Genomic DNA, 20,529 nt, shown 5'->3' on the forward strand with positions numbered 1-20,529 from the left:
GTGACATATTAGCAAGTTTGCAAATTAGCAGGAGTTCTGTATCTGGCCCATAGCTGAAGCTTGATAGAATATTTGTTGGACTGAATTCACTTATTAATATATTTACTAATAATAATGATCTCATAAACCAGAATAAATTTCTGAAAAATTGGAAGAAGGGTGAGTTTATTTTTTCTGAGAGAGGGGAAAATGAATTATAAATGTGTGTGTATTAGGCAGGGGGTGGGAGAGTGTGGGAAGAGCCCTAAAGAGAGATTACAGGCCGGGCGCGGTGGCTCAAGCCTGTAATCCCAGCACTTTGGGAGGCCGAGACGGGCGGATCACGAGGTCAGGAGATCGAGACCATCCTGGCTAACACAATGAAACCCCGTCTCTACTAAAAATACAAAAACTTAGCCGGGCGAGGTGGCGGGCGCCTGTAGTCCCAGCTACTTGGGAGGCTGAGGCAGGAGAATGGCGTAAACCCGGGAGGCGGAGCTTGCAGTGAGCTGAGATCCGGCCACTGCACTCCAGCCTGGGTGACAGAGCGAGACTCCGTCTCAAAAAAAAAAAAAAAAAAGAGAGATTACAAAAAGAAAAGAGGGATGGAGACTACCAACTTTTCTATACTTTATATTTTCTCTTGGTTGATCCCTGTCTACATAAATTTCTTTCAGTCTGTATTTCTCCTTGTTAACAAGAAGTGGTTAAAACTCCAAAACTGGCCGGGTGCCGTGGCTCACGCCTGTAAATACCAGCACTTTGGGAGGCCGAGATGGGAGGATCACAAGGTCAAGAGTTTGAGACTATCCTGGCTAACACAGTGAAACCCCATCTCTACTAAAATGATAATAATAATACAAAAAATTAGCTGGACATGGTGGCATGTGCCTGTAGTCCTAGCTACTTGGGGGGCTGAGGCAGGAGAATCGCTTGAACCTGGGAGGCAGAGGTTGCAGTAAGCTGAGATCACGCCATTGCACTCCAACCTGGGCGACAGAGTGAGACTCCATCACAAAACAAAACAAAACAAAACAAAACAAAACAAAAACTCAAAAATCATGCCTGTCAATTGTTGGGGATAAAAGAAAAATAAAAACCTCTAAGATCATATTTTAAGTCATTTAGATTGCTAATAATTGTTTTCACTTGCCACAAGGTGTAAACAAGTTGCTTTTCATTTTCGTTGTTTTAGACCCAGCTTGACCAATAATTGAGCAATAAAAGCTATTCTTGCAGGGATTTATTTTATTTTATTTTATTTTTTTAGACGAAGTCTCACTCTGTTGCCCAAGCTAGAGTGCAATGGCTCAATCTCAGCTCGCTGCAACCTCTGCCTCCTATGTTCAAGCGATTCTCTTCCCTCAGCCTCCCCGGTAGCTGGGATTACCGGCACCCGCCGCCACACCCAGCTAATTTTTATATCTTTAGTAGAGACAGGGTTTCACCATCTTGGCCAGGCTGGTCTCGAACTCCTGACCTCAGGTGATCCGCCTGCCTTGGCCTCCCAAAGTTTTGGGATTACAGGCATGAGCCATTGCGCCCAGCCTGTTTTGCTTTGTTTTTGCATGTCCAAGAAGGATGAATTCTTCATTTGTCTCAAGGAGATCAAATCTACACTTTGTAACATCCTTGACTTCTGGCTCTTGAATTAAAACAGAGAACTCAGATTAGGAAATAGTCATTGACTGCTATTTTAGAAAGAAAATCACTATCCAAAATGATTTTTTTGGGCAATATTATTTTAGAAATATCAAGCTGCTTCATATTTTGATAAGAACAATAAAATCAGAGATGCCATGTGAAAGCCAGGAAAATGGAAAATTTTCAGTTACAAAAAAAGCAGGAAATAGTTTTAACTTGATTGAATTTTTTCTTCTAAGATTATTTAAGTGAAAAATAAACATTTTAATTTTAAGACAATCAGGAAATAAGATTCATCAGACAATTCTCTGTTCCAAGTGAGAGACTCCAATGGACCTTGACTTGGTTCAAAATCAGTTTTACTTGAGTTGGGCCAGTCTTGGTAAGATGTTCTTCTTATGGCACTAGCAGGGAAATTATAGAAGGAGAGTGTTACCTACCAGGTTTTCTTCACACAGTTCTCTGAACTGGTAGAATTTCTGGGCCATGAGAAGTTGAGCACTGCCCACTGCGGTTCGGATTTTTCCTAGAACTGAAAAGAGCAAACATACGAGAAATTTACACATCTTGCTTCATCGTTGAGATTTAGTCTGGTAAAGCAAAGAGGAAGTTATGCTGTAATAATTAGGGAAAATGGCACACACACACACTGAACACTCATGCCCACCCAGACAGCCCAATCACTGTTGTTACCCTGTTGGTCTATGTCACAGAGGCTCCTGGGTTAAAGTAATAAAATCAACTTGGAAAAACACATGCTCCTCCTGCATATTTCTTGGGAGCAATGGAGTTTTCCAGCACTGATGTTACCAAGAACTGGATGTTACCAAGAGAAGAGGCAAACAGTTGTCGCTTTTTTTTTTTTTTTTTTTTTTAACTTCCTTTACCGCAAGGATGAATTTCAAGTGTTTACCAGTATAGTTTTGGATTGATGGAGTCAGCCGTCATGGTCGGCTGGCTTGTTTTTCTAATACAAGCCCAAACACAAAGAAAGCAACACTAAACTGGAGGGGGAATCTCTTGGCACTCACCATATCCCATCCATATCCTTTCATATTTTTCCGGAGCTCAGCCACTGGTACTGTTAGGAAAGAGCTGTGACTGACTGAAGTATTTTCTAAGGAGTGAACATGTTCAGTCTGTTGCCTAGAAAACACCAAGGCCGTCCCAGCTTTTACACTCCACAGCCCAATCTTCCTGTTAACAACATAGGGCGAATTCCCTAGGCACCGTGCTGAAAATCGTCTCTGCAACAGGCTACTTCTTGTCTCCCCAGCAATCTAAGGCACCTTTCAGCTGCCGGCAGGCGTGCTCCGACAGAGCGGAGCTGCTCTCTGCTGAGCAATGCCCAGCTCTGCAGTGTCCCTGGGGCTCGCCTGCACACTTTGGGACTGGGTGCAGCTGCCCCGCTACCCACCAGGGTGTTCTCAACACGCCGTAATGGTCGGGAAGGAAGGGATCAAAAACTAAAGCAGGAGAACGTCTCAGAAGAGCACTTGCCCCTCTGGAAATCTTTACAGGATTTAAGCAGTCCGGTTGTTGTGAATATACAGAGCCAGACACCCGAGTGGAATGAAGCCTTTCTCAACCTCATTCCCCACAAAGTCTGAGCGACAGAAATCGAAGAATAAGAAACTCCATTCTGGCCCAGGGTTTTCTAGCAATTTGCTCCTTTATTTGTTTTAAACTGCTAGGCTAGATAATGGTTTCTGCTGCACATTCTACGTAGGCATTACTCAACTATTTCAGCATTCCCACAAGTCACTCAGCGCATTTATATTTCCTCTAATATGTCACCAGCCACACCAAACAGCTCACAGGCAGATATCTGTCCCCTCCCTCCGTGATCTCGAGGGGTCTCCCTTGACAGCTGTCTAGCAGCAATTTCTTAGGCCTAAGTTCTATTTTTCTGCTCTGCTTTTAAAATCTCTTGGAGTGGTTATCCTTTTCCTCTTTAACTAATAAATCAATTGTGCAAGACCTCCTCTCCTTTGCTTAACATCCCCAGAAAGGACAGCTTATGGAGACACAGGGCCTGAGTGGGCCAGAGTCCTCACCATCTACTGCCTGGACAAGTCACCATCTCTACTTTCCCATATGTAAAATGGGGCTAATGGTACCTATTTGGAGGGTTGTTGGGAAGGTTAAAAGCATTAGTGTATTTGAATTGCTTAGGGCTGTGTTGGATTTACAGTAGGCACTTAATAATTATTGGTTATTATCTAGGATCGGAAACCTCTACCTCTTCTATGGGTGTGCCCACTGTGAGAGCCACACTTGCCCTGGCTAGGAGAGAAGAGGAAAAACAAAGTCTGGATTATCTTAGGTGACTGGATATCTTGGTCTCCTGGGACAGGTATGTTCTCTGGTTGACGTCTTCCAGCTCTGAGAAGGTATATGGAGCAGGCACTTCCTAAGTGAGCATGCGGCTATAGGTAAGCTCTGAGGTTTATGGAAACCTCTCTGAATTATCTTGCTGAAGGGTAGGACTGTGAGACTGGCAAATCTCAGAATGAATCCTGGGAGGTTATGACCAGGGTACCTAGGTCTCCACTCTGATGGCTGGGTTCCACAGCTCCTGGGAGCTATCACAGAAACTCCAGCTATTCTGATTTACCTAAGAACTTTGAGCTGATGGTTCTCAATTACGTCTGATGCTTGAGCTATATAATAGACTCCCATAATAAAAGTCACTGAGTAAGACAGTGATTCTCAAAAGAGGAGACAGCACTGTTCTATTATTATTCTATATTATTCGGGCAACATGCAACCACATAAGTTAGGGCTAACTCAGATGTCTTCTCAAAAGTGAAACAAGGGACATCTTTCTTCATTCAGCATGGCCTGGCAAGAGCCCTGGCAAAGTATCTGGGGTGGAGTTGCGGCCCTTGGCCCTTCTGTTTCCCGGGCTTTTGCTGTCATGTTCCTTGCATGGAAATTCCCTACTGGCTCCGGGATACTTGCAATTCCTGTGTCCAGAAGATGACCTTTCCTAGGTCCTGGGTGGGGAGATGACTGCTTGGGCCTAGAATGAGATCATGAAACAGGGAGGCTTGGGAGAAGCAGATGACGGCTCATATTTCCTCGTCCTCCACACTTTCTTTTCCAGAGAACTAAAAACTCACTTTAATTTTAAGAAAGAAGCTGTAATGGAGGTTTTTTTTGTTTGGTTTGGTTTGGTTTTTTTCCACTAGACACTCTGTGTGTGTGAGGTAAGTTCTTTCTTCCAAAAGTAAATTTCACATTTGTTGCCCATGCCTTGAGGAAGTTGAAATTAATAAACAATAAATGGTAAACACCAGTAGAAGTAAAAAGTGGAAATAAAAAGGCTGAAAGTTGGTAAAGAAATGAAATGAAGAAGAAAGAAGCATCTCGATGTTGTTTTGAAACTACTCTAAAATGTTCAATACCAACCTTCAGGGCAGAAAAAAAAAATACAGTTGGCCCTCTGTATCCATGGGTTTTGCATCTGTGGGTTAAACCAACCTTGGGTCTCACCATGTGGCCCAGGCTGGTCTCAAACTCCTGGGCTTAAGCAGTCCTCTCACCTCAGCCTCCCAGAGTGCTGGGATTCCAGGTATGAGCCACCGCATCCTGCTGAGTTTGTTTTCTTTTTCCCTTTTCTCTCTCTCCTATGAAATGAAGCCCTACAGGCCGGGCGCGGTGGCTCAAGCCTGTAATCCCAGCACTTTGGGAGGCCGAGACGGGCGGATCACAAGGTCAGGAGATCGAGACCATCCTGGCTAACACGGCGAAACCCCGTCTCTACTAAAAAAAACACAAAAAATTAGCCGGGCGAGGTGGCGGCGCCTGTGGTCCCAGCTACTCGGGAGGCTGAGGCAGGAGAATGGCGGAACCCGGGAGGCGGAGCTTGCAGTGAGCTGAGATCTGGCCACTGCACTCCAGCCTGGGCGACAGAGCGAGACTCAGTCTCAAAAAAAAAAAAAAAAAAAAAGAAATGAAGCCCTACAGATAAAGTAAATGTTCTCCACTCCTATCCCATTCCTTTTTTTTTTTTTTTTTTTTGAGATGGAATCTCGCTCTGTCGCCCAGGCTGGAGTGCAGTGGTGTGACCTAGGCTCACTGCAAGCTCCATCTCCCAGGTTCATGCCATTCTCCTGGCTCAGCCTCCCGAGTAGCTGGGACTACAGGCGCCACCACACCAGACTTAATTTTTTTTGTATTTTTTGGAAGAGACGGGGGTTTCACAGTTTTAGCCAGGATGGTCTTGATATCCTGACCTCATGATCCGCCCACCTCGGCCTCCCAAAGTGCTGGGATTACAGGCATGAGCCACCGCGCCCGGCCTATCCCATTCCTTTTCATCCCCAGAGGAAACCATTGCAGTAGAGAATGACTATTTCAGTCCCATCACTAAGTTCATAAGGTGTCTTTTCTGGTCCTGGAAAGGTGACAGCTAAGGGTCTTTTTGAGTGTTAGATTGGGGCAATGTCACTAGCACAGTTGAGACCCTGTAGCCAACAGCAGCAGATTTTCTCTGAAAGTTAGAATGGGGGTTTTAAAGCTCTATGGGTGTTGAGTTATCTCTTTCACATTCTGGTTATGCTTTTTTTTTTTTTTTTTTTTTACAGATTGTTCAACCCAGATGTGGTTAACAGTTTTTCCACCCATCTCCCTTAGGGTACATTCAAGTGCATCTTACAGAATAATTATCTCTGCTGTGTCACCCAGGCAAGCCATGTAACCATGATTCATACCATATATTTGTGTAATACTTAATCAGACAGTAAGCCTTGTATTGCTGGGCAGTTCTTTTTATCTAAGTAAATCCAGCCTCCCCAGACACCGTATAGGCACCTGATGGTGAGGCTTATAGACTCTTCCCTTTCCTTTCCTTCCCCAGCTACTCTGTGAGTCTGTCCCACAGTGGAAGTACAGAACAAAACAGAAGACAGAGTTGAATGGAATTCCTCCTACTTAAGAAGTAAGCACTCTCTATAAACCCCCCACTTACAATTCTTCAAACCTCTTACTCCACAATAGATATTTAAAAAGACCCACAATAGAGAGGACAGCCCTGGGTTAGTGAATCACATGAAGTCAGGAAGAACTTTTGGGAGGCCTTGTGTTTACTTAAATGTGAATATGTGTTTACTTAAATTATCATCACTTGGTATTTCAAAACTCACAAACAGGCGTCTAATTAGATCCTCACAGGACCCTGCGAGGCAGAGCAGATAACGTCATTTGAGAAAACTTGTGCTCAAACTACAAAGTCTCTCCCCCAGGGACACCTGCTGTGGCCAGTCCCTATCTTCTGACCCCAGTCTAGTTGGGCTCTCTTCTCTCTACACTCACTGAAAATTGTGTCTGAATCTACTTAAGTAGAAGCTATCTGAGTGTGATTTCCTTCTTTTTTTTTCTCTCTCTACTGTGGTAAGAACACTTAACATGAAATCTACCCTCTTAACAAATATTTAAGTGCACAATACAGTTTTGTTAATGGTGGTGCAGTGTTGTACAGCAGATCTCGAGAACTTATTCACCTTGCATAACTTTAGATCCACTGAACAGAAATTCCCATTTCCCCCTCCCCCTAGACCCTGACACCCACCATTCCACTCTTTGTTTCTTGAGTTTGACTCTTTTAGATACCTCATATAAGCAGAATCATGCAGTATTTGTTCTCCAGTGACTGGCTTATTCCACTTAGCATATAGTCCTCCAGGTTCATCCATGTTGTTGCATATGGCAGAATTTCCTTATTTTTCAAAGCTGAATAATATTTCATTGTATGTATATACCACACTCCATTTATCTACTGAGTGTGATTTCTATTTATTTGTTTATTTATTTATGAATGAGGTCTCACTATGTTGTCCAGGGTGGAGGACAGTGGCTATTCATAGGCATGATCATGGGGTACTATAGCCCTGAACTCCTTGCCATAGCCTTCTGAGCAGCTGGGACTGCAGGCATGAACCACTATGCCAGGTTGCATGTAATTTCTTTATCAACATTTCCCAGCCAGTGCCAATGGTTAGGGGTGAGTGGCGTAATAAGTCAGTGGGAGAGTTGGAAGGAATTCGCCAAGCCTGATCACTGTCCCACATTAGGAAGCAAAAGCCAGACCTGATCACTGTCCCACATTAGGAAGCAAGAGCCAGACCTGATCACTGTCCCACATTAGGAAGCAAGAGCCAGACCTGATCACTGTCCCACATTAGGAAGCAAGAGCCAGACCTGATCACTGTCCCACATTAGGAAGCAAGAGCCAGACCTGATCACTGTCCCACATTAGGAAGCAAGAGCAAACCACATCCATCCACCTGAAGTGACTGGCAGGCAAGGCAATTTCAATCCTGAAAAGAAGAGAGGAACCAAGGACACCTTGAAAGAGATGGTGGGTGTAAGTTTCAATTTCTGTTTTTCTTTTAAAGATTAGACGTCATAATGAGAAGCAGAGAACAACTATTTTGGCTGTGGAAAAGGGGAGTCTTTTATGCAAACTATGATTTGAAATCTCCGGACTACATTCAAAGACCCAGCCATTGAGAAGAGAGACACCTTCTCTTTCCCACTGACCTCTGTGGGATAGGTTGTGATTTTGAGAAAAGGAGGTAGTATAAGAGAAACAAGGATGAAGAGAAAAAACACTTTCTTTTAACCCTCCCAGTGGGTCTATGACAAAGCTGCAAGGAGTTTCAGTGCGCTGGTGATCTTTTTGCTGGGTTAAAATCAGGATTACAAATCCTTAAGCATAAGTAGCATATGTATCCTTTCCTATTTCAAGAGAAGTTAGGTCTCTAGAACTGAAAAGGCAGACGTGCTCATTTCTCTGACTGCTTCTTTTTTTTGTTTGTTTGAGACAAGAGTCTCACTCTGTCACCCAGGCTGGAGTGCAGTGGCACGACCTTGGCTCACTGCAACCTCCATCTCCTGGGTTCAAGTGATTCTCCTGCCTCAACCTCCCAAGTATCTGGGATTACAGGCATGAACCACTGCGCCTGGCCTCTCTGATTGCTTCTAATTCTTACATGATACTACACCTAACTTCACGATCATCAGACCTTACCTTAGGGCCTCAGAAACAGAGAAGAATAGACATATTTCTTATATCCTCAAAGTATGTTCCCCGAAGCCCAGATACGACAGACACCCCTGCAATGGATTACATCTGACAGCCTCCCCGTGGTGAAGGTTACGACGGTACATATGCTACATAGAACTTGTCACATTTTTCTGCCACCTACACTGTAATTCACCTAGTATGTTTCATTTTAGTCTAACTTTCTCTCTGGGCAATATAGGCATGCCTCAGACATATTGTGGGTTTAGTTCCAGACCACTACAATAAATGAATATCACAATAAAGTGAGTCACAGGAATTTTTTGTTTCCCAGTGCATATAAAAGTTATGTTTACACTATACTGTAGTCTGTTAAGTGTGCAATAGCATAATGTCAAAAAAAAAGTACCTAATACTTTATTGCTAAAAAATGCTAATGGTCATCTGAACCATCAGCAAGTCACAATCTTCTTGCTAAGGGAGGGCCTTGCCTCGATGTGGATGGCTGCTGTGATCAAGGTGGAAGTCGCTGAAGATAGGGGTGACTATGGCAATATCTCTTTTTAAAATAAATTTTTTTTCATTTTTTATTTTTTGTAGAGACGGGATCTCGCTATGTTGCCCAGGCTGGTCTCAAGCTTCTGGCCTCAAGTGATCCTCTCATATTGGACTCTCAAACTGCTGGCATCACAGGTATGAGTCATTGCCCTGGCCGGCTGTGGCAATTTTAAAAAGAAGACAGCAATGAAGTTTGCCGCATCAATTGACTTTTCCTTTCGTGAAAGATTTCTCTGTTGCATACAATATTTGTTTGACAGCATTTTACCTACAGTAAAACTTTTTTCAAAATGGGAGTCAAGGGGCTGGGCGTGGTGGTTCACACCTGTAATCCCAGCACTTTGGGAGCCTGAGGCGGGCAGATTACCATCCTGGCTAACATGGTGAAACTCTGTCCCTACTAAAAAATAGAAAAAATTAGCCAGGTGTGGTGGCGGGCGCCTGTAGACCCAGCGACTCAGGAGGCTGAGGCAAGAGAATGGCGTGAACCCAGGAGGCGGAGCTTGCAGTGAGCCAAGATCATGCCACTGCCCTCCAGCCTGGGCAACAGAGCGAGACTCTGTCTCAAAAAAAAAAAAAAAAAAAAAAAAAACAACTAGAGTCAAGGTTGGGAGTGGTGGCTCAGACCTGTAATCCCAGCATTTTGGGAGGCCAAGATAGGAGGATTACTTGAGCCCAGGAGTTCAAGACCAGCCTAGGCAACATGGCAAAACTCCATCTCTACTAAAAATATAAAAAATTAGTAGGCATGGTGGCATATTCCTGAAGTCCCAGTTGCTCAGGAGGCTGAGTTGGGCGGATCACCTGAGCCTGGGAAGTAGAGGCTGCAGTGAGCTGTGATTGTGCCACCGCACTCCAGTCTAGGCAACAGAGGAGACCCTGTCTCAAAAAAAAAAAAAAAAAAAAAAAAAATTGGAGTGAAAATCCTCTTGAAACTTGCCACTGTTTTATCAACAAAGTCGATGTAATATTCTAAATCCTTTTGTGGTCATTTCAACAGTGTTCACAGCATCTTCACCAAGAGTAGATTCCATCTCAAGAAACTATTTTCTTGGCTCATCCATAAGAAATAACTCCTCCTCTGTTCAAGTTTGATCATGAAATTATAGCAATTCAGTCACATTTACAGGCTTCACTTCTCATTCTAGTTCTCTTGCACTTTTTACCACATCTGTGGTTTCTTCCTCCACTGAAGTCTTGAACCCCTCGAAGTCATCTGCGAAGGTTGGAATCAACCTCTGAACTCCTGTTAATGTTATTTTGACTTTTTCCCATGAATCATAAATGTTCTTAATGGCATCTAGAATGACGATTCCGTTCCAGAAGGTTTTCTTTTTTTTTTTTTTTTAATTTTTAAATTATTTTTTCAAATTTTTGTGGGTGCATGGTGTATATATTTATGGGGTACATGAGATGTTTTGACACAAGCATGCAGTGTGACGTAAGCACATCATGGAGAATGGGGTATCCATCCCCTCAAGCATTTATCCTTTGGATTACAAATAATCCTCCAGAAGGTTTTCAATGGACTTTGCCCAGGTCCATCAGAGGACTCACTATCTATGGCAGATACAGCCTTATGGAATGTATTTTTAACTAAGAAGACTTGCAAGTCCAAATGACTCTTTGATCCATAGGCTGCAGAATGGATGTTGTATTCCTGTGTTTTCATGCTACTGATAAAGACATACCTGAGACTAGGTAATTTATAAAGGAGAGACGCTTAATGGACTCACAGTTCCACATGGCTGGGGAGGCTTCAGTCATCGTGGAAGGCGAAAGGCACGTCTTACATGGCGGTAGATAAGAGAAAATGATGATAGACAAGCAAAAGGGGAAACTCCTTATAAAATCACCAGATCTCATGAGACTTATTCACTACCATGAGAACAGTATGGGGGAACCACCCCCATGATTTAATCATCTCCCACCAGGTCCTTCCCACAGCATGTGGAAATTATGGGAGCTACAATTCAAGATGAGATTTGGGTGGGGACACAACCAAACCAAATCAGATGTCATGTTTGCAGGCATGAAAACGACATTCATCTCCATGTACATCTCCATCAGAGCTCTTGGCTGACTAGGTGCATTGTCAATGAGCAGCAATATTGTGGAAGAAATCTTTTTTTCTGAGTCACAGGTCTCAACAGTGGGCTTAAAAGTGTTCAGTAAACCATGCTGTGAACAGAGATACTCTCATCTAGGCTCTGTTTTTTTTTTTTTTTTTTTTTTTTTAAGACAGAGTCTGGCTCTGTCGCCCAGGCTGGGGTGCAGTGGCGTGATCTCAGCTCACTGCAAGCTCTGCCTCCTGGGTTTACACCATTCTCCTGCCTCAGCCTCCCGAGTAGCTGGAACTACAGGCGCCCGCCACCACGCCCGGCTAGTTTTTTTTGTATTTTTTAGTAGAGACGGGGTTTCGCCGTGTTAGCCAGGATGGTCTCGATCTCCTGACCTCGTGATCCGCCTGTCTCGGCCTCCCAAAGTGCTGGGATTACAGGCTTGAGCCACCGCGCCCGGCTGCTCTGTTGTTTTACTTATAGAGCACACTTTATAAGAGCACACAAATTTAGCATAATTGTTAAGGGCCCTAGGTTTTTCAGAATGGTAAATGAGCATTGACTTCGACTTCAAGTCACCAGCTGCCTGAGCCCCTAACAGGAGAGTGAGCCTGTCCTTTGAAGCTATGAAAGGCCTACATGGCATCTCCTTCCGATAGAAGGCTGTTTGGTCTACATTGAAAATCTGTTGTTTAGTGTAATCATCTTCATCAATGATCTTAGCTAGATCTTCTGGATAACTTACTGCAGTTTCTCCATCAGCACTAGGAATTCACCTTGCATGTTTATATTACAGGGACAGTTTCTCTTTAAACTTCATGAACCAACATTTGCTAGCTTCAAACTTTTCTTCTTCAGCTTCCTCACTTCTCTCAGCTTTCATAGAATCGAAGAGAGTTGGCCAGGCGCGGTGGCTCATGACTGTAATCCCAGCACTTTGGGAGGCTGATGCGGGTGGATCACCTGAGGTCAAGAGGTCAAGACCAGCCTGACCAACATGGAGAAACCCCGTCTCTACTAAAAATACACAATTAGGCATGGTGGCGCATGCTTGTAATCCCAGCTACTTGGGAGGCTGAGGCAGGAGAATCACTTGAACCCGGGAGGCGGAGGTTGCAGTGAGCCGAGATCACGCCACTGCACTCCAGCCTGGACAAGACAGAAACTCCAACTCAAAAAAAAAAAGAGAGATTTACAATGTCTCTCTGATTAAGCTTTGGCTTAAGGGAATGTTGTGCCTGGTTTGTTCTTCTCTCCAGACCACTCAGACTTCATCCATATCGACAAAAAGGCTGTTTTGCTTCCTTATCATTTGTATGTTCACTTGGGTAGCACTTTTAACTTCAAGAAGTTTTCCTTTGCATTCACAACATGGCTATCTGGCACAAGAAGCCTAGCTTCTGGCTTATTTTGACTTTTGACATGCCTTAGTGACATGACTTATTGAGGAATCACTAAGCTTAATCATTTATTGCTTTTGATTAAAAGTGACAGATTGTGCTGGGCGCGGTGGCTCACGCCTGTAATCCCAGCACTTTGGGAGGCCGAGGCGGGCGGATCACAAGGTCAGGAGATCGAGACCACAGTGAAACCCCGTCTCTATTAAAAAAAAAAGTACAAAAAATTAGCCGGGTACGGTGGCGGGTGCCTGTAGTCCCAGCTACTCAGGAGGCTGAGGCAGGAGAATGGCGTGAACCCAGCAGGCGGAAGTTGCGGTGAACTGGAGATCGTGCCACTGCACTCTAGCCTGGGCAACAAGAGCAAAACTCTGTCTCAAAAAAAAAAAAAAAACAAAAAACCAAGAAATCCATAACAATTTTTCAGGGGCTCAGATTGTAGTGCCTCTCTGTATAATCTAGCACAGTTTCCCCCAGCCATCAGAGCTCGGACAGTGGCCAACTGACTGCTGGGTGACACAGACACACAGAGGAGACAGGACCTTAAAGCACACTGGACCTTCAATCAGAGCCTTACTTGGAAAAAAGACTCACTGCAAAATGAAGGGTCAAAGCCCTCCTTAAGAATGGCAGCTTCTTCGGGTACAGAGATGATGGCAGGTAAACCCTGCTAGCCTCTACAGCTATATTTCCATTTTATTTTCCAGATAGTGCTTAGCCACGTGACTTGATGCCGCCATAAACCAATGGTCTCTAAACTTGGCTGATCCTTCACTGCTGCCCATCAGTTCTTTGCGATGTGTTGGGTTACCTCCCTCTCTAACCCTAATTTCCTGAATCTTATCCATTCTCAACTCAACCCCTATTTCCTCATCTTCAGCAACCTTGCCTCCTATGAGATGAAAATGGAGGGATCAGGCATGAACACTGCTGTGATCCGGATGATAGTGTCTCCTCCAAAATGTATGTTGAAACTGAATCCTCAATGCAGTAACAATAAGAGGTGGGGCATTGGGAGGTGATTACATCATGAGAGCTCTGTGGTCATGAATGAGGTTAGTGCCTTTATTAAAGGACTCAAGGTTGAAGGGACTGCCTCTTGCCCTTCTGACCCTTCTGCCACGAAAGGACACAGGGTTTGTTGCCTCTGAGGGATGCAGCAACAGCCTCATCTTGGAAGCAGAGAGCAGCCCTCACCAGACTCACAACCTGCTGGCACCTTGATCTTGGATTTCTCAGCAACTACAGCAATGAGAAGTAAATGTGTATTGTTTAAAAATTACCAAGTCTTGAGCATTAGGACAAATACTGAATGCATGCGGGGCTTAAAACCTAGATGACAGGTTGATAGGTGCGGCAAACCGCCCTGGCACATGTCTACTATATAACAAACCTGCACGTTCAGCACATGTATCGCAGAACTTAGAGTACAATTTAAAAAAATTACCCAGTCTTTGGTACTTTGTTGAGCAACACAAACAAACAACGGCAAACACTCTCAATGTTCTGTCTCTCCTAATACTCCTCCCCCACCAATCTCCTAAACCTTTCTGCTCCCGCCCTAGTGTCTTCTCTACATCCACTTTTCCCATCTACGTGTGTCCTCGGTCTGATTCTGTCCCTGCTACCCTGAGGCCTTGCTGCGTGAGCCAGTCCCTCTCTCTGAACTCCTTCTGCCAGTGCCTTACCTGAGACGTCTGGCAGCATCCTCAAGTCTTTCCCATTCTAAGTGGGGCAACTCCTCCCAACCCTACGGTCCCCTCCAGCTAATATAAAATTCCTCTTCTCCCCTGTTATTGGCTGAATTGCATTTTCCTAAAACTTACATGTAAAATTCCTAACCTCCAGTGCCTCGGAATGTGATTCTGGAGATAAGGTCCTTACAGAGGTGATTAACTTACAAAGAGGTCATTCCCATGGGCCCCAATCCACTATGACTGATGTCCTCATAAGAATTGGAAGTGAGAACACAGACACACACACGGAGGGGAGACTCGGGGAAAGGGCTGCGGTCTGCAAGCCAAAGAGAGCGACCTGAGGGGGAACCAGCCCCTTGAGGTCAAACTTCCAGCCTCCAAAACTGTGAGAAAATTAATTTCTCCTGTTTAAGCGACCTGCTTCATGGGTACTTTATTATGGCAACCCTGGCAAATTAACACATTCCCTTCAAACCCCCATTCTCCAAAGGTTAGCATGCCTTTGCCCTCGTATTTCTTCTGCTCTCCATTGTCTCCACTCCCTGCAGCCCGGCTGTCTCCACCCTCTTCACCTTCTGGACTCTGCTTTTGGCACAAAGGAACTCAGATCCCTTGGGTCTCCCAACAACGGTCTCTGGCTCACTGCCCTTCCCTGATGCTGCCTTCCCTGTGCTTGCTAGAATTTCTGTCACTCCACCTCGTAAATGTTGAACACAAAATGTAATCCCCAGCTCACTTCTCCACTCACTTCCCTCATTCTGCTTTCTCGAATTTGTGACTCCACTGGGTACTGACCCCAGACGCTTTCAAGGAGCATGTGTAACCACCAGCTCAACACCTCCTGTCTCCCCAAATCCGTGTTCCCCTCAGGATTCCCTTGTTGATTACCATTAGGGGTACAAGGCTTGATCAATCTATCCATAGCGTAAATGTTCTCCATCCCTTGACAATCTTGGAGATTTGGTTTCATTAAGGGAACTACAGGGTTTTCTTATCTCGTGTAACTCTCATGCTGACTTTTCTTTGGTTCCCCTGCTCCATAGGATAACCCCGAAGCCCCGTTCAGCAGGGCAGGTGCAGGCCAAGCTGTCCAGTTTCTCTCTGCTGACTCCTTCCGTGCTCCAAGCGCCCATGGCTTCCCACATCCCCAAGGTCTTTCTCTCCTAAGTGTCTTCTTCACACCAAGCACTAAGCTGAGACTGTCTCCTCCCCTTGATGCCCTAGGCAAGCCCCTCTCCCTGTATCTAGCAGTCCTCATCCTTAGGATTCAGCTTGGGTGTACCTTGCCAGAAAGCCTTACCTCTTTCACCTCTCCCTCCTCACTGCTTCCAAAATTCTCCTGCATAGCTGTCTCTGCCTTTTGCTCATTCTTTTCAACATGTTCCGTTAATATGTCTGATTTCCAACCAGAATGTGAGCTCTTTGATGGCTTAGACTGTGCCCATGTAACTAACTCCTGTTATCTCCACTGAAGGAATACGTTTTGAAATTAACTGAGTTATTTACAGATTCTATATCAACCAGAAAAGAAAACTACCTGTGATATTCTGATCCCTGAGCATTCTAATTCTTTAAGGTTTTATCATGTCTCGCACCACTTTTTAAATTATAGTGTTGACTAATTAGCTGATACAGTCTTAGCTGGGGTATTATTCCTCTTGCATTGCTGTTTGTCATGCTATTTGTAGTGACTAGCCTGGAAAAGTCACACCATCTAGGATAAGTTGAGTTGTGTTTGTGGATGATGAATTATATTTCCTTATATTCAAATTTTTCCTTCCTTCTTTTCTTTTCTTTTCTTTTCTTTTCTTTTCTTTTCTTTTCTTTCAAAACAGAGTTTCACTCTTGCTGGCCAGGCTGGAGTGCAATGGCACGATCTCGGCTCACTGCAACCTCCGCCTCCCGGATTCAAGTGATTCTCCTGCCTCAGCCTCCTGAGAAGCTGGGATTACAGCTGGGATTACAGCCCACCACACCCGGCTGATTTCTGTATTTTTAGTAGAGACGGGGTTTCACCATCTTGGCCAGGATGGTTTCAAAGTCCTGACCTCAAGTGATCCACCCACCTTGGCCTCTCAAGGTGCTGGGATTACAGGTGTGAGCGCTGCACTTGGCCTCCCACCTGGCTTTTTTCCCCCAATGTTATAGACTTTAGGGGTGAAGACAGAGAAAGGAAATTTAAAAAGTGGGTCCATCCACTTACTTTAAAGACACGTGCAGTCAACTAATTTTTCCTTTTTTTTTCTTAAGACCTCACTCTGTTGCCCAGGCTGGAGTGGAGTGGCACGATCTCGGCTCACTGCAACCTCCGCCTTCCGGGTTCAAGCAATTCTCCCACCTCAGCTTCCCAAGTAGCTGGGACTACAGGGGCCCGCCACCACTCTTGGCTATTTTTTGTATGTTTAGTAGAGATGGGGTTTCACCATGTTGGCCAGGTTGGTCTCAAACCCCTGACCTCAGATGATCTGCCCACCTCGGCCTTCCAAAGAGCTGGGATTTCAGGCGTGAGCCCCTGAGCCTGGCCGCAGTCAACTAATTTTTGACAAGGGCGCCAAGAGGATACAATGGGAAAAGGGTAGCCTAAGTGTAGGACCAGAAACCACACAACTCCCAAAAGAAAACAGAAGGGAAAGGGCCCTCAACATTAGCCTTGGCAATAATGTTTTGGATATCACAACAAAAGCTCAGGTTACAAAAGCAAAAATAAATAAATGAGATTGTACAAAATGAAAAAGCTTCTGTTAGCAGAGGAAACAATCAACGAAATAAAAAGGCCAGGCACAGTGACTCACGCCTGTAATCCCAGCACTTTGGGAGGCTGAGGTAGGTGAATCACCAGCAGTTCAAGACCAGCCTGGCCAACATGGTGAAACTCCATCTCTACTAAAAATTACAAAAAAATTAGCCGGGCATAGTGGTGCATGCCTGTAATCCCAGCTACTCAGGAGGCTGAGGCAGCAGAATCACTTGAACCTGGGAGACGGAGCTTGCAGTGAGCCAAGATCGCGCCACTGCACTCCAACCTGGGCAACAGAATGAGACTCTGCCTCAGTAAATAAATAAATAAATAAAATTTAAAAAATAAAAATAAAAAGGCATCCTACAACCAGGGAAAAAATATTTGCAAACCACATAACCAATAAGGTTTGTAGACTATAAATCCAAAATTAATGAAGAACTCTTACAACTCCATAGCAGGAAAGCAAATAACCCCAAAAACCTCAATTTAAAAATGGGCAAAGGTCCGGCCTGGCGTGGTGGCTCACGCCTGTAATCGCAGCACTTTGGGAGGTCGAGGTGGGTGGATCACGAGGTCAAGAGATCAAGACCATCCTGGCTAACACGGTGAAACCCCGTCTCTACCAAATATACAAAAAATTAGCAGGGTGTGGCGGCGGGCGCCTGTAGTTCCAGCTACACTGGGAGGCTAAGTGAGGAGAATGGTGTGAACTCAGGAGATGGAGACTGCAGTGAGCTGAGATCGCACCACTGCACTCCAGCCTGGGTGACAGAACAAGACTTTGTCTCAAAAAACAAACAAATAAACAAACAAACCAAAACAAATGGGCAAAGGTCCTTGACACAGGGTTTGAACAAGACAAAACAAGAAAAGCAGACAAAACCAGAAGAAACAAAAATAGGCAAAAGATCTGAACAGACATTTCTCTAAAGGGGACATAACAAGAAGCCAGGTGCAGTTGCTCTTCTCTGTAATCCCAGCATTTTGGGAGGCCAAGGCAGGAAGAATGTTTGAGTCCAGGTGTTCAAGACCAGCCCAGGCAACATCGTGGGATCTTGTATCCACAAATAATATTTTTTAAAAAATTAGTTGGGTCTGATGGCACACATCTGTGGTCCCAGCTACTGAGGAGACTGAGGTGGGAGAATTGATTGAGCCTGGGCAGTTGAGGCTGCAGTGAGCTGTCATCACACCACTGCACTCCAGCCTCAGTGACAAAGTGAGACTTTGTCTCAACTAAAAAAAAAAGAAACTGTGGTATATATACACCACATACATATAGTGAATATTATTCAGCCCTAAAAAAGAAGGAGCTCCTGCCATTTGCCACAACATAGATGGACTGGAAGACATTATGCTAAGTAAAATAAGCCAGACACAGAAAGAATAATACTGCATTATATCATTTATATTGGAATTGAAAAAATAAGATCAAATATACAGAGATAGAGAATGATACAGTGGTTATAGGGGGAGGAAACGGGGAGATGTAGGTCAAAGGTTACAAAGTAGGAGATGCGGCCGGGCGCGGTGGCTCAAGCCTGTAATCCCAGCACTTTGGGAGGCCGAGACGGGCGGATCACGAGGTCAGGAGATCGAGACCATCCTGGCTAACACAATGAAACCCCGTCTCCACTAAAAATACAAAAAAATTAGCCGGGCGTGGTGGCGGCGCCTGTAGTCCCAGCTACTCGGGAGGCTGAGGCAGGAGAATGGCGGGAACCCGGGAGGCGGAGCTTGCAGTGAGCCGAGATCGCGCCACTGCACTCCAGCCTGGGCGACAGAGCGAGACTCCGCCTCAAAAAAAAAAAAAAAACAACAACAAAGTAGGAGATGCATGGGAGGGACGAGTCTAGAGATCTAACGCCAGCATGAGGACGACAGCTAATTAAATTATCTTGTTTTAGGGCATCTTGTGGAATAAGTAGACTTTAGCTGCTCTTTCACAAAAAACATAACTATGTGAGATGACAGATACGTTAATTTGCTTCATCATAATCACCAACTTACTATATATCTGTATCCTATACAATATAAACCTCAAATATACACAAAATTTATTTCCAAAAAATTAAGTCAGGTAGGCACAGTGGCTCTCGCCTATAATCCCAGCACCTTGAGAGGCTGAGGCAGGCAGATCACTTGAACCTAGGAGTTCGAGACCAGCCTGGGTAACATTGTGAGACCCTGTCTCAACAAATAAATAAATGAAAGTCATGTGGATTTGTCAGTCTGAGTCTGTGTGATTTCATGGCATTGGGATTATCCATGTGGAGACATTCTCATTTACGAGTGTGTCCTTGTGGCAAACATTTCCCCAACCTACTGCCCAGCAGCTGCTTCTCAGACACACTTGTGATCTGGAGCTGCTGTCAACAAAACGTCTCCATAGAAAATGTGGATCTGTTTCATTCCTGACTGGCCGTTGCTGTTCTGCATTGCACAACAGTGCTTTTTTTGTTTTGTTTTGTTTTGTTTTTAGCTGAAACTTGGTGGCTAATGAATAAAGAATGGATTCTCTAGTAGAAGTTTTCCCATAGACTAACACCAGAGTTTCCATAGTGTTCTAGGGGGAAAAAAAACACAAAAAAGCATTATTTTGTTTGGAAAGAGCAAGTTTTTAAAAAAACTCAGCTGATTTTAATTTTTTTTTTTCACAGTCCCATCCCCTCCAGGAAGATGGCCATTCGTAGAAGATGGTCACTCTTTGGATCCATATCTTGACTTATATCAGCCACAAAACAGTAACATCATATACATCATATAGATAAAGACAGTTTTGAGCCTTTGAAAGTTGGATGAAATGGAATTAGTTTATGTTTCCCTAGGTAATCTAAATGAAAAAAACTTGAATATTTTATTTGAAGTTCATTGCATTTATTTATTTATTTATTTATTTATTTATTTATTTTCGACACAGAGTCTTGCTCTGTCACCCAGGCTGGAGTGCAGTGGTGTGATCTCAGCTCATTGCAACCTCCGCCTTCTGGGTTCAAGCAATTATCCTGCCTCAGCCTCCCGAGTAGCTGGGATTACATGCATGCGCCACCAAGCCCGGCTAATTTTTGTATTTTTAGTAGAGATGGAGTTTCAACCATGTTGGCCAGGCTGGTCTCGAACTCTGACCTCATGATCTGCCTGCCTCGGCCTCCCAAAGTGCTGGGATTATAGGCATGAGCCACTGCGCCGCACCAGTCCGTTGCATTTACATTTCACAGAAATAGTTATTGGAGAAAATGATAGGGGTCTTGCTCCCTGAACCAGTCCCTCTCTCTGCCTTCTCTGGAATGACAGAAACACCACTGGCCTAGGAACAGATCTGCTTCCAGGCCCGGTTCTGCCCCCAATTAACCACATCACTTCACCTCTTCATGCTTTCGTGCCCTCCTGAGCTGGGAGACACCACCCTCAAGAGGCACATCCA

General features: G+C 44.5%; 1 protein-coding gene and 1 long non-coding RNA gene across 14 annotated transcripts in view; one reads left to right on the forward strand and one right to left on the reverse strand.

Moving 5' to 3' along the window:
- Positions 1-8,958, forward strand: part of LOC114673843 (uncharacterized) — a 47,381-nt gene extending 38,423 nt beyond the window's left edge. Inside the window, exons 3-5 of one of the 2 annotated variants that reach the window (XR_013408209.1) lie at positions 3,850-4,058; positions 6,488-6,568; positions 8,025-8,958. This is a non-coding gene — a long non-coding RNA (uncharacterized LOC114673843). The remainder of the gene's footprint in view (positions 1-3,849; positions 4,059-6,487; positions 6,569-8,024) is intronic. The other variant, XR_013408210.1, reaches the window with a different exon arrangement.
- Positions 1-20,529, reverse strand: part of DLGAP1 (DLG associated protein 1) — a 968,455-nt gene that overhangs the window by 11,623 nt on the left and 936,303 nt on the right. For all 12 annotated transcript variants that reach the window (XM_028838188.2, XM_028838186.2, XM_077974916.1 and 9 more), the window contains one exon: positions 2,064-2,155. In XM_028838188.2, the coding sequence (XP_028694021.1) occupies positions 2,064-2,155 (92 nt within the window). The remainder of the gene's footprint in view (positions 1-2,063; positions 2,156-20,529) is intronic.

This window comes from Macaca mulatta, chromosome 18, assembly GCF_049350105.2.
Source record: "Macaca mulatta isolate MMU2019108-1 chromosome 18, T2T-MMU8v2.0, whole genome shotgun sequence".
NCBI lineage: Eukaryota > Metazoa > Chordata > Mammalia > Primates > Cercopithecidae > Macaca > Macaca mulatta.